Source organism: Poecilia reticulata, linkage group LG5 (assembly GCF_000633615.1).
Source record: "Poecilia reticulata strain Guanapo linkage group LG5, Guppy_female_1.0+MT, whole genome shotgun sequence".
NCBI lineage: Eukaryota > Metazoa > Chordata > Actinopteri > Cyprinodontiformes > Poeciliidae > Poecilia > Poecilia reticulata.
The window spans coordinates 17833254-17851544 of record NC_024335.1 but is presented as its reverse complement, the minus strand read 5'-3'; the positions used below and the strand labels follow the sequence as shown (position 1 = coordinate 17851544).

The 18291-nt window shown below is 38.2% G+C and overlaps 2 protein-coding genes across 4 annotated transcripts in view; both read left to right on the top strand.

Moving 5' to 3' along the window:
• Nucleotides 1-1550: 1550 nt before the first annotated feature.
• Nucleotides 1551-12741, top strand: wdr1 (WD repeat domain 1). The gene is made up of 15 exons (XM_008409513.2): nt 1551-1687; nt 2967-3088; nt 3551-3641; nt 3732-3879; nt 4056-4236; nt 5918-5995; nt 6925-7005; nt 7358-7591; nt 7915-8002; nt 9167-9323; nt 9530-9614; nt 9712-9822; nt 9953-10126; nt 10212-10356; nt 11969-12741. Exons 1-15 carry the CDS (start codon nt 1672-1674, stop codon nt 12073-12075), a joined length of 1818 nt encoding a protein of 605 aa, XP_008407735.1. The 5' UTR covers nt 1551-1671; the 3' UTR covers nt 12076-12741.
• Nucleotides 12742-16000: 3259 nt separating this feature from the next.
• Nucleotides 16001-18291, top strand: part of slc2a9l2 (solute carrier family 2 member 9, like 2) — a 121214-nt gene continuing 118923 nt past the window's right edge. Inside the window, exon 1 of one of the 3 annotated variants that reach the window (XM_008409515.2) lies at nt 16001-16290. The gene's annotated coding sequence lies outside the window, so the exon portion shown is untranslated. Of the gene's footprint in view, nt 16291-16672; nt 16696-17800; nt 18060-18291 lie in introns of those variants that run through there. The other 2 variants (XM_008409518.2, XM_008409519.2) reach the window with 2 other exon arrangements.

Below are 18291 nucleotides of genomic sequence, written 5' to 3'. Positions count from 1 at the left end.
TATGGTATGGTATGGTATGGTATGGTATGGTATGGTATGGTATGGTATGGTATGGTATGGTATGGTATGGTATGGTATGGTATGGTATGGTATGGAAGCTGGAAACAAATATTTCCTTCTCCACTGGGAAGCTTGCCAGCCAGGACCAAGACATTCTGATAGAGAAGATATTAGGGAGCCAGCCTGAGAACATAAAACCTAAGCCTTCAGGTTATACGTAACCAATGTATATGCTGGGATGTTCTCACACATGAACATGATCTACATCAGAAGCGTCCAAGTCTATCTGGATCTGTCAAGTGTTTTGATTCATCTTGTCAAACCCACCTTAAAGTAATGGGTCTGTATGGCTCTGGTGAGGGAATTCAGTCATATTGATTCAGGTGTTTTGGAGAAGAGAAGAATCGACAAGTTGCAGGATGGTAGATAAACAGAACAGGATTTTGGCGCCTCAGATCTACATCATTCAATTGTTGATCTGATTGTACATTTAGGGCTTCTGTCCTGCAGAACGATCAGTGGCCTCAGTCTTAAGTCAGAAGACTCAAAGAGCTCAGGAGATGGATGAGTTGGTCTGATCAGCTTCCATTTCTGTCCTGAAAAAAAATCTTCCTCACACCATGATGTTGCCTCCATCTTGAATGAAGTGTTCAGGAGATGTGCAAGGTTTTCCGCCTCACATGGAGACCAAAACACTTAAGTTTGGGTCTCCTTTGATTAGATACTTCTTCCACATGTTTGCTGTGTCCCCCACATGGCTTCTTAGCTGAAAACAGGTGAAAAAAATGACAGATTATTTTCATATTGAGCTTGATGACCTAACAAAGAAGATTATTATTATCCATCTTTTAAGATGAATATGTCACAGCAAAACTGACTTAAAATTTAATATCATCATTGTAACAATATATTTGCTTCTGTTGATCCTCACTCTGAAATTATCCTAACCCATATAGGTCAGGGGGATTACCAGTCCTATTCCAGGCTGGTGATGCTTTCTACTGACAGAATGACATAATATATTTTAAAAACCCTCTCCTGAAAAAGTAGTTGATGCATATAACTCTAGGACAATTGTTAAGCTCTTTGTTATTGGCAAATTTAGATAATTAGATAATTTTCCCCGCAGTAATCCAATGTCAATATTCCCTAGCTCTGGGTAGTCATTTTTGACAGGAAAATTCTGTCGCATACTATGTTGTGTATGAATTTAATCGGGTTTTTATCATTAATAATTTGTAGTTAAGAGTTTTTCTGCTCTCTTGGATTCTCAAAGGAGTTGGTTTCTTTGTTTGCTACAATACATAATTAAATAAATGTGTCCTACAACAAACATGTTCTGTGAACAGAAATTAGGACACAGGAAGCTGCTATTGAGAATAACCTTTCACCTTTGCTTTATCAACGTTGGTCATAAATTGCCCTGGAGCTTAAAAGACCATATTTAGGTGAAATTTATCCAAATCGCTGCAGCGCACCGCTACTGGCTGACAGCTGCAGCGCATGATCTAAGTTTACCATATATGGGCAAAGCCAGGCAGAGCGAGAGCTGGGGCCGCTTCCGTGTTTGTGTGATTAGGCAGGGCATTGCACTCAGCCGGAGGAGCGTCTCTGTCTCCACAGATTCATTCATTGAAAAGACTAACGATAAGCTTAAGGCCAACAGGAATAATGCCATTTGAACTGAGTAAGTCTGCGCCGCCTTATGACAAAAGCTGAGTTAAACTGAGCGAAAAATAATGCTTTGAAGCAAAATTTAGAGTGCAGTGTCGGCTAGTCGTCCAGGTAGTTCCCGGCTAGCTAGCTAGCTAGCCTCGCCCATTCTTGTGGTTTTCTTTTTGACATTTAAGTTTTTCCAGATGAAAATGAAAAACAAGTTAAAGTCACGTCTGACTGCCGTGGCTTGCTGGGAAAATATCCTGGCTCTGTTTTCACTCTCTAATGGTTTGTTTTAGTAAAAGTTAGCGTCAGCTAGCGGAGCTTTAACGAAACAAATAGGAAATAGTTCAGCTCACGTCGTGTTGTTGTGACATGTTCAGACAGGAGCTGTCAGACGAGACGTGGCTGCTTCAACACACCGTTTCACACACAAGTGTCACATTTTACTGGTGCGAACCAAAAGAAACGTATCTAAAATTGTTATTGTGGCTTGCGAAAATCTGATCGGTGCACCAGCCTGTCCTCAGTTGCTGACATCCGATAATTCTCAATGGGTCTTTCACTGCCCGGTTATTGATTTATGACATTGCGAGCTTTTAATTTAGTTACAGCAACCAAAAATTGATCAGAAATTAATGCAGTTTTATTGACGGTGGCATTTCTTGTTCAGATAGTATGATAAACGTGTTTATTTTCTTTCTCGTGTTTTGGTTTAACCCTGTGCTAACTTGAAACATGCAATCGAATCTTACTAAGACAGCTCGGATTTTTGTATTCCTATATGTCTAAAACTTATTCTCGCTCTAGCAGCTTTATACTTTTATGCATTTATTCCATAATTCTCCATCTTCAAGTTATTAGAGTGAAGTTGGGTACTACAGTAAGCTTTAGATGTGAGTTTTCAACTTTTCTTTTTATGAGGATAAAAGAATATAGGATTAAAATATAATTTTCTTGAAGTGAACCGTTATTTATAATGGGAATAGTGTGGTTAAAACTATGTGGGATAGCGGTGGCTGTGCATAAGGGTTTTACTAATATTAAAAATGACAAACTAGACATTTTAAACTGTCTTTAGCTAGTTCTGTTGGTGGTTAGCAATACTAAAACACTAGTTTCTGCATGTATTCACTGGATGAGGTAGATCCTTCCCTGAAGTCCAAGATTTCCAAAATGCTGTCAGCATTTCCAAATCCAGCGTTTTCCAGTTGCAGACAGTTCCCGAAATATAAAATGAAGATCACAAAGGGGAAGTTCTCAACCAATCTCTTGTGAGCGTGTAACATTTATTTATTTTTCTTCTTCAGAGCATGTTTTTGCCAGCCTCCCCCAGATGGAGAGGGGAGTTGCGAAAGTAATTGGTGGCGATCCCAAAGGAAACAACTTCCTCTACACCAACGGCAAGTGTGTCGTCATACGAAACATCGAGGTAATTGCTTTTCTCATTAAGCCTTACTAATGAATGATGTTGGTTTGTGCATTGTGTGGGTTTGTTTTAACAATTCACAATCTTCTGTTTACAGTACGCTGTGAAGTAAATCAGAAGTATCTTTAAGCTTGGTTTGTTTTCTGTCTACAATGCGATGCTGCAGTTGCTTGTACTCCAGAATCCTGCTCTGTTTGATCACTCTGCTTTCCGATGGTGCTCTTGAACACTGGTTTAACCAAAATAAGTGTAACTTTTGTATTGACTTGGTTTTGCTCAAGACTGACCCCGGTGTGTATTAAATGGGGTACAATAAAATAAAAATAACATCAGTTTCCTCTGTTCATCAAACCACATTTATTGCAAGTTCTTGTCATTCTATCAGTGGGTTAGATCGACCTTTTTATTAAGAAGCATCGTCTGTCCAACTGTCAAACTATGTGATATTTTGTTTTTTAATTCAAGAATCCAGCAATTGCGGACATTTACACTGAGCATGCTCATCAAGTTACTGTCGCCAAGTACGCCCCCAGTGGCTTCTACATTGCATCTGGAGGTATAGATCCCTTTTAGACACTTCTACCTACAAATCTATTTTGTACTGTGAATTAGCTGTTTTTAACAAAAACTTATTCCGGCCTCTCAGATGTATCAGGGAAGATCCGTATCTGGGACACCACCCAGAAGGAACACATGCTCAAGTACGAGTACACCCCCATTTCAGGGAAAGTCAAGGACATTGCCTGGACAGAGGACAGCAAGAGGATTGCGGTTGTAGGCGACGGACGAGAGAAGTAAGAGTCAAAAGTTTTGTATCTGTGAATTTTATAATGCGATCAAACATGGTTAAAGATGTCTCTAAATGTCCGTTATGCTGTTGTGTAAAATATGGAAACCATCCAGCCAAACAACCTCTCTGTTCTGCGACCCACAAGCCAGAAAAGCTGAGTGCGTCTGTCTCCTGTTGTAGGTTTGGTGCAGTGTTCTTGTGGGATTCAGGCTCGTCAGTGGGAGAGGTTTCTGGCCATGCAAAATTAATCAACAGTGTAGACATAAGACAGAAACGCCCCTACCGCCTTGCCACTGCCAGCGACGACACCTGCGGCTCTTTCTTTGAGGGACCTCCCTTCAAGTTTAAATTCACGCTAAGGGTATGGCTTTTTTTTAATTGTTTTTTTTTTTTTTAATCTTCAGTATTTGAATTCAATTTTTTTGTAAAGGAATATTTGTGCTGACCACAGCATTTGGGGTAATTGAGTTTTTTTTTTTTCTTTTTTACATTAAACTCCAGAAATGGGCAAATTTCTGAAATGTCCTCAACCTGAATTCTGATCGGTTGACTTTGTTTTATGCTTTCAATAACTTTAAGCTGCCAGTCATTTAGTGCTGCTTACTCATGTCAAAGCTGTCACACCCTGCTGGCTTTTAACAGTGTTGCCTTGTGTAGCTGCTTCCACATTATATAACCACCATCCCACTCAAATGCTTGGGGCGTGTTTGGCCAAATTAATAAATTCAAGCCTCTCATTTCTTTCAGCATTCTGTCTTCTTTTCTCTCAGTAAACATTCCCTGTCTTAAATTTGCAATCTAAATTGCATTTTTCCCCAAATTATATACGCGTTATTTGCTTAAACTGTATTGAATTCAGATTATGCAGGTAATTGGTCTTCCAGTCACGCTCCTCCCATGGTTTTCTTATCGGTCTAAACACCAGCCACAGGAAGCTAATTTGGATTTTCTATTCCGTCATATGAAACCCCAGTTTTCACCAGCAAACGTGAACTTAAATAAGGAAGAACCTACTTCCTGCTTGCCATGAGAAAGACGGCTTCATTCAATTTTACAAATGCATATTGTTTTGAATGATGCTTGCCTGCAACCGCATATGAGAATGCATAGCTGTTCCTGACTCTTTGCAAAAACACTCCAACAAACTAATTGCTAATTGTCTGTATCCATAAATGACAGATTGACAGCAAGTGTCAATATAACAAGACATTTTTCTCATGTTACAAGTTAATCTATCTGCCAATAGATCTAACAGTTTTTCATCACTATTAAGGATTTATTTACTTAACGAGCCTCTATCTTGCTGGAAAGTTACTTTTGTCTTATTTCAAATTTAATAAGATATTTGCACTAGAAACTAGACCAAGAATATTTGGTAAGATTTTGTTTCTGCAGTGTGTAAATCTACTTGGCCTTCTGAAAAATGTGTAGCTGGAACTAAAAAGCAGACCTGTCTAGATGTTCAAGGAAATAAGTTCCTTTTTTAAAAATTGGTTCTCTGCTTCCTCTGACTTAATTTGAAATGACTCGCTGATGCTGCGGAAAAAAAATGTTTGCTTCTCTTTCAGTGAGGATGACGGAATATATTTTGTCAGCACAGCTCTGTAGTGTGTGTGTGTATATATATTAGTGTGTTCACAGATCAGAAAAAGATGGGGAATTTCAAATTATTAGCAATCTAGTTACTGATCAAGGAAGATCAAAATGAATGTCTAATTTCAACCATCAATTTTACTAGTCGGAACTCTTAAATTGTTAGTGAGCTTTTGTAAAGGGGACTTGAGAGAAAAAATTTATTTTTGTCCACATTCTGTGACTTATTCCTTACAAGTTCAATGGCTAAGTATTAACTATGTACATAAAGTCAAAGTAATGTAGCCCACTTTAAACGGCACCATTTTTTGAATTTTTAAATATTTTTTCAAAATATTTTTGTGCATTAAACCTTGTTCAACTTGCTATTTAAGTAACAAGTCGTTTTTTTTGTTTGTTTTTTTTCCCCTTTTCTCTTCTTCCCACTCCGGTCTCCCCTGTGACTGCAGGACCACAGCCAGTTCGTCAACTGCATTCGTTTCTCTCCAGATGGAAGTCGATTAGTCACAGCTGGAGCTGATGGTCAGGTCAGTGGCAAAATGCAGACTGTGGGTATGCAATTACACAAAGGCAAATCAGAATACTAACATCATCTAATCAAAGTACAAGACTGTGGTTTTTTTTTTTTTTTTTTTTTCTCCCTTGTAGAAAAGCTTCATGGAGTGTACTGCAGTTGATCTAATCAAACTACACTATAGATATTTTGCCAAACTGTAAAATCTTGCAGAGAATACATTTTAATTGACTTCAAACATGACTGCTTTATTAAACTTAAACCGGTATTTATACCTTTGTGCAAACTTGTGGAAATAGTTAAAGAATTGAAAGTTTAAAATTAAAGTGAAACATACTCATGTTTCTGCATATAAAACTGAGGAAGGAAGTTTAGACGTGTGACAGAGCAGTTTTAAAGAAGTGGTCAGGCCAGTGAGCAAGTCGAGCCAAAGATGTTTTCTGAAATGAGTAAGGAGAATTAAAAAGGCATCTGGAGAACACAACCACTCTTAATCTAAGCAGTTCTGTGGTATTTTCCTTTTTAATGTGTAGTTTTAAACCTGGGGGATCTGCTGCCACACTGATTTGGTTTAGTAGTCTGTGATGGCTGGTGTCATGAAAAGTTGAATTCCAGAGTTTATCAATTATGGTTCTGATTATTTTTCTTTTAAAGTAACCCCAGTTTTTGTTCTGATTCACATAACCCATCACATTTTTACTGCCCTGAAGGAGACAAAACTGTTAGTTCCCAGCCATGTGGCCCCTATTCAGGCTTTGCTACTTGCTTGCAGTAATAAATGGTTTAGCTGTTAATAAGTTATCTTGATATAAATATTAAGCTCAACTTTCTTTGTTCTAAACTAGCTTAAATTGTAACCGAGTTCTTCAGAGAATGACTTGTACAAAATTCAAACTTGATTTAAAAATTAAAAGGATGTTTTGACTTCTTGTTTACCTGCAGATATTCGTCTACGATGGAACAACTGGTGAACGCGTCGGCTCACTGGGTGGAGAAAAAGCGCACAAAGGAGGAATCTACGCTGTAAGTACTTGAGATTTTGAACCAAACTACTGTAGCAACACAAAATGAGAAACACGATGTCTGCACTTTAATGCAAGTCAGGTGACAGGTTTAATTTGATTAGATGTGTAAGCTTTTTGTCAGAGCTTATGTTCCAGGCCTGCCAGGCTGTACACAAAGTATTTGAAACATGAATAGCTCATTTCCTAGTCAAATTATGGAGCACGTTTCCTAAGACTGCCTCTCTTCCTCTTCAAAGTCAATGTTTGTTATTCCCTCTGCCCCAATGACTGTGCTTTCCTAGTGACAGACCACAGTAACATTGTTTTTAATAAAAATAGTCTTTTCTTAACCTCTGCTTCATGTCATGCAGCTCAGCTGGAGCCCTGACAGCTCCCAGCTGATCTCTGCCTCGGGGGATAAGACCGTGAAGCTCTGGGATGTTGGCGCAGGAACGGCCGTCACCACCTTCAATATGGGCTCCGACGTGAGCGACCAGCAGCTGGGCTGCTTGTGGCAGAAGGACCACCTCCTCAGCATCTCTCTGTCGGGATACATCAACTACCTGGACAAGAACAACCCTGACCGGCCCATTCGCACCATCAAGGTCAGACTGCAGTTTATGAATGTTGTGTGTGTATATATATATATATATATATATTTATATTGCCAATTCTGTAAGTGGTAGCAAGGAGGCTAAGAGTTTTCTCCATATTGCCAATAGCTGTTGATTTTAATAGATCTCTTGATCCAAGTTGAGTAATTGTTGCACAGAGTGGTTAAAACGAATTTAACAAATTTAAGAACTTAGCTGCCTGATCCAGTCTGAAATGCGTGCATAGCTTTTCCATAAACTCTGGAGTGACCTTCCAGGGTAAATTTGTGCCAAGTTAATTTAGTGTATGCTCTAAAGTTGATCTCTGTTTGCAGGGTCACACAAAGTCCATCCAGTGTCTGACGGTTCATAAAGGCGACGGTCGATCATACATCTACTCTGGGAGTCATGATGGACACATCAATATCCTTACATGGTCCGTGAAGGTGACTCCGGTAAACAAAATTGGGAGTTTCTGCAGCGTCATAAGAGATTTTACTTTAATCTCGGCGGAAGATCTTGAAATGCAGTTGGTTTAATACGAGGTATTCTAAGAGTTTACAATTGTAGTTTTTAAGAAATGTGCTGGCAGCGTTCACATGTTGTAGTTTGTGACTGTTTCATCTGGAAATCCAGCTTTCCACATGAACTTGTGAATGAATCTTCATGGTGAAACGTTAACATGAACTCATACTTTTCTTTAAATAAGGTCTAATTCACTGGTCTGAACAAGTTTGTGAATCATTGGTGACAAGTTGTTTGAAGAGGCTTCTTAAAGCACTAAACTGTACATTTAAGAGCTGCTGTTAATTCTTAGTTTTTATTTCAAGTTCCAAAGCCAAATGAATTTGAAAGGTTTTTTTTTTTTTTTTAACCAATTGTGTACAACTGGATGATGTGTTCAGACTGACATTCATCATGAAGCTGTAACTCATGTTGGCTCAGGCCGGTTCATTTTTCTCACTAGAAAGTCTGCTTTTCACTACTGCAGTTAATTTCCACTTTGCCTTTCCATTTCATCTTTCAGCTCTTCCACTTGGATATACTCACATGAGCGTGCTGTGAATTAAATTTTAAAACTAATCTGGCTTAACTAATCTGCCCATAAATTTCCTGTTTGAGTTGTTGGATTGCTTTTAGGAGACTTTAGTAGCTCACTAAGGTGGATTTGACAGAAATATGCATTATTGGCCTAATCAGCTGTTGATTATTTAAATATGGCAGACATTATAGCCAGTTTTGGTCAAAGCAAGTTAATTATTTTCAAAGGATTATGGTAAATATAAAGTTGTTTCTTTCCTTCACAATGCAGGAAGTAAAATCTGAGCGCTCTTTTCCAAAGCATTTTCACACTTTGATTAATTTGATACTTTCAATGACGATGGCTTAAGCAACTACATCTTATTCCTTGAAATGCTTCCTTGTTGGTAATGTGGACTATAGATCAAGTCACTTGCAAGCAGATCTTTTCTGTTTGTCAAAACGGGAACCAGAGATTTGGTTAAAGTGTACTGCAGGATGCATATTGACTTTTATTTAAAAAGGGTCAAAAATATCAGTATGTGATTTCTTTAACTCCTGTTTCACATTACTGGGATGCAGAAACTGGTGAGAATGACAGTTTCTCAGGTAAAGGCCACAGTAACCAGGTGAGCAAGATGCAGGCGGATGAAGCCAATGACCTGGTGACGTGCAGCATGGATGATACGCTCCGTTACACAAGCCTCAGCAAGAAAGAGTACAGGTATGGACTGTTTTTCCTCAAGTTATTCTAAAATTTAGTTTTTTGTTTTTTTAGAAGGTCCCCTGCAGTTTTTAGCATCTTCATATACAGACAGTAGCATGCATTTAAGGGAAACGCACATCTTGTTTGAATCATGTTCGTACGCCAATGTTACAATGTTGGGTGTAGCGGTTTCCCTCTAACAATCCTGTCTGCTGGCTTTGCAGTGCCTCTGATGTGGTGAAGATGGACTCCCAGCCTAAGAGTGTCTCCGTATCAGGAGGGTTCACTCTGGCTGTGTGCATCGGTCAGGTAATGTCCTCTGCTTTTGGCTGTGGTTGCCTTCAAACTCATTGTTTTAGTTACCTTTAGGACTAGTGTGATTACATTTTATTTTTGTTCTTCTTAGCTGGTCTTGCTGAAGGACAAGAAGAAAGTCTTCACATTGGACAATCTTGGCTACGAAGCAGAGGTCGGGGTCATCCATCCTGGTGGCACCACTGCTGCGGTTGGTGGAAACGTGAGTGGAAATCTTCTTAGAAAAGATGCTTTGCTGCTTCTGAGAATGCTTTTAGATTTGTGTGGTTTTAATCACCGTACCATTTTTATCAGATCTTGTCATTACTTTTTAAAATGTTTCCCGTCTACAGGATGGAAAAGTCCACCTCTACTCGATTCAAGGCAACACGCTGAAGGACGAGGGTAAAACTCTCGAGAATAAAGGGTCCATAACTGACATGGCCTACTCCAGTGATGGAGCCTACTTGGCTGTCATCGATGATAAGAAGGTCGCTACGGCCTACTCTGTGGCAGACGGCTACTCGGTAAAACTGGTTTTATTCCGCAAAGCTGAGTTAGTCTTTCAGTATGGGTTGTTAATTTAAATACTGCTTTTTTTTCTCCCTCCAGGTAAAAAATGAGTTTTATGGGCATCATGCCAAACCAGTGAGTCTGGCCTGGTCACCTGACAATGAGCACTTTGCAACCGGTGGGATGGACATGATGGTTTACATCTGGACCGTTGGTGATGCAGACACAAGGATCAAACTTCCCGGTTAGTGAGAAACCTGCAAACCTAAGCATGCCAGTCTCATGCATGCATGCAATATTTTTTTTATACCGTTTTAATAAATATATATTTTTTGCTAACTTTAAGCTGCACACTTATTTTAATTCGGAGGTTTAACTAGTTATTTGCACACATATGAACATTTGCTGTTTAGCTTTGCATTAAAGGATTAAACGATCAGCTCCTTAAATGGAACCACTGTTGCGTATTTTACTGCAAAACAAATAAAAATTCAAATGATTACTCTGCTCAGATTTCTTGCTGCACTTTTTACAAGCTGTGTTTCAGTGATTTAGTTGTGCCACGTTATTGGCCTTGTCTTAATCTGCTGGTTTAAATCGCAAATTTGTATTCAGATGTTCTGCAAGTACAAAGCTGATTTTTATGGTCAGACTACGGATCTTATTGCTTGCAACAACTTTGTCAAAGGTGTAAAGGCAAATTATTTGGCATCATAAATTGAGTTTGCATGACAAATGATAGCATAGCGTCATGTTACCTTGATGTTTTGCGGCTCCAGCCTGTGAATAGCACAAGGAGTGCTTGGCAAGCAAAATAACCCGCAGAGTAAATTCTGCAAGCTCACACGTTTCTCCATGTATCTATAAAGCTGCGTGTAGTCACTGAAGGAACATTTATTAGGTTCCTATAGAAACTTTCACAGCTTTAAAAATAACTTTTATAAAGCAGGCATTTGTAGTCTGGCTTGCAGCAGACCACTTTATTCATTAAACACCTTTTAAAACGAACAAGACAGACCAGTGTGCATTTATAAAACCAAACCTAAAAGGAACACAAAGACAAGTCGAGTATAAAATGAATCGACCAAAGAGTAAATAAAATAACTCACAATTTTCTCATTGATTGTACCAATTCGTGTTTTTTTTTTTTTTTTTTTTTGCCATATTATTGGCACTGGTTGAAGGTCAGCATGGGAGGCTGACTTAAGAGGAAAAATGGTAATCAAAGTGCAAATTTAGAAAAGCATAGATTACTACTTCAGAGTTGCTTTCAACCAGAATAAAAACACAAGTTGCTTTTATTGGCTCTAGTTGCCAAAACTAGAGCACTTTGGCAAGTTCTAGGTCTAAATGTCATGACTCAAGTTCAGGACTTTGTTGTTGTAGTTTTTTTCCCCCCCCAATTAAAAACTGTTTGATACAGAATTCCTCGAACTAAGACTTTAAAAAAATTGGAAAAACTTGGAAAAATAGCCAATGATGTTTGTTCTGGTTTTGAATATAGTTATTGTCCGACCTGCAGCATTAAACCCGACCCAGGACAAATATTCACCTGGGTGTAAAATGATTTTCCCCTAAAGATGGAAGAAAGTTTGCGTTTTTTCCTCCAGGCTCTAAAAGGGCATTCTTCTTTGATTTTTAGTCAGATTGATTTAATCATGTTTTTTTTTTTTAAGGCTTTATTATGGAGCTAAAACACCACAAAAACTAGGATTTTCTGTAGAACCCACAGGATCAAGATGCTATTACCATAACTGATCGGACTGAATTAAAGAAAAGATTTACTAAACTGTGACGGCATGTTTCTTTGTTACGCTGGCCTTTTTTGTAATGGGTTTTTCTTACACTATCTGCAGATGCTCACCGTTTGCACCATGTCAGCAGCCTGGCCTGGATCGACGCTCACACTCTAGTCACCACCTCCCACGATGCCACTGTCAAGCAGTGGACAATTAAATACTGAGCTGCAAGCAAAACATTCACATCTCCAGGGACAAGGACTACTGTAGAATTCAAGCTTTTCTTTTCTTTTTTTTTTCTCTCCCCTTAATGTACTGTTAAGCATCAAAACTTTGGTCTTTGCTGTCTGTAACATCTGATTTGTAAATGGTTATGCTAGTGATGGCGTCCAGAAAACAGTTTTAACACAATTAACGCAAGTCTACACGCAGGTGAAATGTTGAATTATGAAATGTAACCACGAGTGCTTTTACAGCTCTACATGGATGCAAACGTGTTTGTAATCATTCCATAGTTTACTAAAATGCTTTTCTGTGCATTGGGCCCTTTTAAAGAGGAACAATGAGCTTTTTACCAGAACAGAACATGTTTCAATGAAATAAAACCTTTTGGTTACATTCCTGAAATGAATTGGTCCCTGCAGCAGATGTGCATTTTTTTTTTTACATTTTTATTTTTTTTGTCAACATTCAGACTTTGACTTTCTGATCTTTGGGATCGGAAGCATTAAGGAAGTGAGAGAACAAGGAATACAATCAGAATGCTGTCTTTTCTGTTAGGTCTTGTTAGTGTTTAGCATGTCTCGCTTTTTTTAAATGTCTTTATGAATCGGTGTCTAAAGAAAAACTTGGTTCATTAATTATGATAATAAAAGGTAACTTTTTATGCATTCATCTTCTCACGCATTACTCAACACTTTAATGCAGACAACATACACATGTTCTTCATGCCATAACATTTTGCCAACTGCAAATAATCCCTTTTGTCTTGAAGCTATGAGCCATTTGTGAAAACTTTTCTTCAAAAAGAGTCTATGATCCTCTGAGGTGGCTCCTGAAGTACTGATTGCAGCTGAAGTTCATGCCTTTTAAATGAGATTTGGTTTTGAATCCTCTCAAAACAGATTTTCTAGTGTTTTTCTTCAGTTCAACTTTCCAATATGACCCTCTGCCCCCAGCATCTTTAATTTCTGCAACTTGTATAACTGATCAGTACTTTCCTCCTGATCTGTATTAAGAATCCATTTTACACAATTACAAAATCAAATTGTGTAATTTGATTTTGAGAAACTGGTTAGCTGCAGGTCTTCAAAATGTAGCAGAACTAAACTCTTGAAATGTCTTCAAAGTATGTGAATTTAACTTTTTTAATTTACCTAAAACATTTTCTGTAACCACTGCTTTAACCTAACATTCCTCATGCTATATTCATGTTAATTAACCAGACCCAGCAGGAGAAACTTCTGCAAACTTTTGAACTGGAGTCATTTGTAAACCCAGATGTGTGCAGATGTTTTAGGAATGCAAACTTGAGTGCTTCCATGTTTTGATCTACAAATAACGAAGCCTGAATATTTTATTGATAAATTGCTTTCACTCCAGTTTTACTTTTGCTAGAAAACATTGTTTTTTTTTGGGTGGGACTCTTATTCAACAGCACTCTGAACATTAGATATCGTATCAATGACATCCTTTATCTTTATTTACCTGAGCTGCTTGATAAAACTTTATAGATGCAGGGATTTAATGACTCAAGTCGATTTCAAAAGCTTCATAAACGTGTATTGCCACAATCCCTATCGGATCGAGAGGAAACAAAAGATTATCTCACATTTACAGCACCTACCATTGACATTTAACCCAGTGAGTACTGATGACTCTGTATTTACACCGCTGTCATTCTAAACACAGTAGTAAGCACAGTGAAAGGTGCACGGTAGACAAATGTTTTATCATTGCAGCATAAATTTCCACCCCCGTCTAAATTTTACAATGTGATAAGATGTTCATGGAATCAAACTGTGTTTCGACATGATTGCTGCTCTGTGTGCTGTAAACTGGATACATCAATTTCATTTAGTCTAGACCAGTGTTTCTCAACCTTTTTTGGGCCAGCGCCCCCCCTAGCCTTTATCCAGGTCCCTCACCGCCCCCCACCAAAGAATTTGCAGGCTACTTTGCACTGACCATTATTTTATCATTAATATTACTATCACTATTGTAGATGTTTGGATTTTTATGCTTGCTTCTGTATTTATCATAAAAAATAATTTCCCAGAGAACAAAAAAGTCATGKGAATAGAAATTATTYTCACAGGYKTCTACGAAAAATGCAATGAACATTCAAGTTAAAATTGGTAGGCCTTGCAGCAGCCAATCAGAGTGGAAATAATATTCTTATTTTGTGCCATTTTCTAGTTGTTAAATATTCCACAAAATGACCAGATAAAAGATGTTCAACATGCCAGTTTAAACTTTGAACTATTTGCAAAAAGACTGAGCTCTGCAGCATTAAAACATGGATAGAACTGTAACTACATTAATCATAGCTCTTCTTCTCTTCAGTGTTTGTCAGTTTCTGTTGGTGCAGTTCTGTGCTGCCTTCAGGAGAATGGGACATCAGAGTATCATCCATAAAATTTCACCCACATGGCATTTATTGTTCAAACCAGAGCTTTCAGTGGAAAAATAAAAGTTCCAGGTCCTTTTAATGCCATACAAATATGAGACAGAAACATGGACTATATCTTTTTATATACCTGTTTATTGATTTATAGATTAATAGTTTTACTGGACAGAAATTACAAAGAACAAATCTGGTTCAAATCCTAATGAGTCAAATTGAAAGTGTCATGGAGTCATCAGCCTCATGACATTAACACTGACATGAAAAATAATATTGAAGAAATAAATATATCAAATCTAATTAAAAACATAAATAAGTGATAAGTTATTTACTGTTATKGTCTGTAAGATATATTTATTCTCAGTACTAGATGTGGTCTCAACAAACCCATGACATTTCAACAATATTATTTAACCTTTTATCTGGAAATAGTGTGTACCGCCCACGTTGAGAACAGCTAGTCTAGAGTTTTATTATATTCATGCACAATACAGGATCAAAGTAATTTTAGACTCTGATCTTTGATTTGTAATTGTGGAAGGAAACGCATTTAAAAAATGATTCGTTAGTTTGGGATTTTTTTTCTAAAATTGTGGATTTTTAAAACGAGAGGATAATGTAAAAGTCTTAGTATCTTGACAGATTTCTGCAGTCAACAAATGCAGCTGTAAGCTTTAGAAATACTCAAACAACTTTAACTTTGTCACAGGATTCAGCCCAGAGGACTTCCACTAGCTGCTGCAATAAATATTAAAATGCAGGCAAGAATAAGCAAGAACAGTCAAGATTTCCAAAGTTTTACGCTCAAACTTATTTCAGTTCAACCAAGAAATTTGTCACTGAAGAAAAACGAGACACACGTATCCTATAATATTAAGATAAAATCTTACTGTTGATCAATTTTCTTTCCTTACATTTTATTAAACTATTCTAATTTTAAGCTCCCTCCACACAGATTGAAATCAGGACACTGGCAAAAACAGCGTTTGACTGAAGTGGTGATGCACTGATCAACAGGCACAGACTAATATTTAATGCACGATATGCCTCACGGAAGTATGGTAGAAAACTTTTTTTTGTGCATTATGCAGTTTGAAAAACACATTTCAGCTGGAAAAATTTAGAATAAGTAGGAATAATTTGTTTATTTTTTAACCTTTGCAGTGTGCCTGGTGCTTGTCTCAGGAGGTGCAGCCTGGACACAGACAGTACAGACAACCTCACACACAAATAAGGGTGTTTATTTTTTATGGAGACCAATTAACCTGGTCATGTTTCCTGACTGGAAGCTTAGCTGCAAGACGACAGTGATAAATAACAATCAGAAATCAGTACAGAAAAAAATGAGCTGGGAGAAAAAAAAGATAAGTTTCCAAAACAGAACTGTTGAAATATCCCCAAAACAATGCAAAATTATGACCCTGGCAAATTGTGTTATCTCTGACGTAGCACTTGTCAGTATGTTCCTTGACGAAACAAACCTTTTGATACCAAACGAAAACACACGAGTGCCGCTCTCTTTCCTTTTTTTCCCTCTTTAGCGCAGTAGTAATTGTTGCTCAATGTGGAAAGCAGCTACAAGTTTGCCAAAAGGGTTGTACTGTTTATCTTAATAATATTTTTGCACAGTTTGCTGCCAGAGGAGACCCGGTAAAACAATCTGAGGAAGCTCAGCGCGTGAGCATCACTTCATGGTGGTCGAACCCGGATGTTCCCACAGCTCTCTGAAATAACTGAGTTGACTATCACCGCGGACTTGTGTTCAGAAGATGCCAACCTGGGAGTCCTCCAGCATTCTGCAAACATATAAAAGGCAAGTGGAATATTTATATTCGTGCTGCTGAAATGTAGAAGTTTGCTCTCACTGTATTCTGGAGAAATCAAATTATAGTTACAATTAAACCGTCATGCTTACATTGCAACTATTTATCAGGAATTAGACAATGGTCTGTGCTTATTAATGGATTTTTAAGCCCTCAATTATGCTAGCAGCAGTATCCTGCATAGTGTTAGCAGGGGAAATGATTTACTTAAATGTTACGTAGGTGGGCTCCCTCTGGTTACACCGTGTCTCTAATCGCATTTGCTTCAAATCCAGAGTCAGTAAATTAAGTTAGCCAGCTAGTTCTCATGTGATAATGCTGCCTTCTTAATTAGATTCCTACAGTGGTTTTTGTTTGGGGTTTCTACGGGACAGGGAGAGTCCAGGCAGCGGAAGGTATGAGCTTCCTTTTTCATGTTTTATACCTTTTTTTTATATTATCTTTTATTCAAATCTAGTTTTGTTCCACAGTCAACGAGTCTGTTGTCAAATGCCTTCGTCAGAGCTTCGGAGTTTGTCCTACAATTCACTAAAACGTTGTTTCTAGTGAATTGTAGGAGTCAGGGGCGCTCTGGCCGTCCAAGGGAAGTCAATGTTTAACTCCTAGCGTTTGACTTCACGAGCGCTGCTGCAGAAAGTAACGATGTCTGTGATTACAGACATGCGCTGTGGAAAGAAATTCAGTGCTGGCGGTCTTAGAACAAAAAAACACTGAGGCAGTCAAAGTTAGTGAAAACAACTTCTTTTAAATCTTTACTTTTTCTTGTGGGAAAACTGCAAACAGGACTTTTTATTTATTTATTTTATTTTTTTAGCATTTATATTCTTCTTTCCACTTCTCCAGAGTCCAGATTTGAGGACTAACAGTTGTCTAGTCAACAGATCCTCCGTCTCTTGGCTGCTTGTCTGATGCAAGTAGGTGACCATGCCTCAGTAGATTTTGCAGTTGCGGTGGCACATTTTATTTAGATCTATCAAGCTGTTTTTTCCTTCCACTTAGCAATTTTAGGCATCTTCTAGCTCATCTTAGATTCTTTAAAATAAATTGAAATTTAATGTAGCATGACAAAATGTGAAGGAACTTTAAGGTCGTGAATATTTTCTCAATGCCGTGTATAAAATAGAGCAGAATTAGATCACGTGAGCCGCCTTCTCGCTCAAAGTCTTGCCCTCACACTGAGTGTAACCCAAGACTGGTGTTACCTAGACTCCAGAGACGTCCCAGAGGAGCTGCCTCTCATTAGCTCTTGACAAGACAGACAACGACGACTCAGAACCTCACACCACATACAGTGCATGATGCTGACCTTTCTCTCTCCTGCTGCGTTCCCAGTGGAGAATTGTGGTTCACATGTTTGGCTGTGTGTCAGAGAACCTAATCTTTGTGGGACGGACAGAGAAGAAAGCAGCCATTGATCAGAAAAAAGTTGCCAGAGGAGAACGTTTTTATTTTTTTGTAGTTTTGCTGCTTTTCTGTAACAGCTCCACTCGCGCAGACGGATTGTTCTACTGATTTTCTAACATGTTTTGGTGGGATGACGGTGTGCATGTTGTCTTGACATGTTATCCTTTTGTTGTTTCTCTGCTCCGACCTGCAAGCCATCACTTTGTGCTCCTGATATAGTGACTGATCTGACTTCATTATTCCTGCAGACTAAACAGGAGCCTTTCTGCCAGCATGGCATTTGTTTGTTCATCCTTTAGGCCCTCACTGTTTTTTTCCCTCTGTGACAAAAGGCTCTTGGCACATGTTTTGCAAGGTAAGGGAACATGGACATCTGCACTAGGGCTTAATTATAGTGACTCTTGATTCAGCTATTGTTCTAATTTCCGACCCCAGTTTTTGCATGCATTAAAGAGAATTTATCATGTTTTTTCTTCAAGTCTGAGTCTCTGACAAAGGAGAAATGTTGCTTTAGTATCACTTGCAAGAAAAATGCTAATTATCCTTTGCATTTTGCTTTGTCTATTGACTTTAATCTACCAATGTTT

What these genes read in the sequence shown, in the direction of transcription:
- wdr1 (XM_008409513.2), top strand. An exon ending in GTAGGCGACGGACGAGAGAA is followed by an intron (nt 3,880 to 4,055) that starts GTAAGAGTCAAA and finishes CTCCTGTTGTAG; the next exon opens with GTTTGGTGCAGTGTTCTTGT. An exon ending in GAGTCATGATGGACACATCA is followed by an intron (nt 8,003 to 9,166) that starts ATATCCTTACAT and finishes CTCCTGTTTCAC; the next exon opens with ATTACTGGGATGCAGAAACT.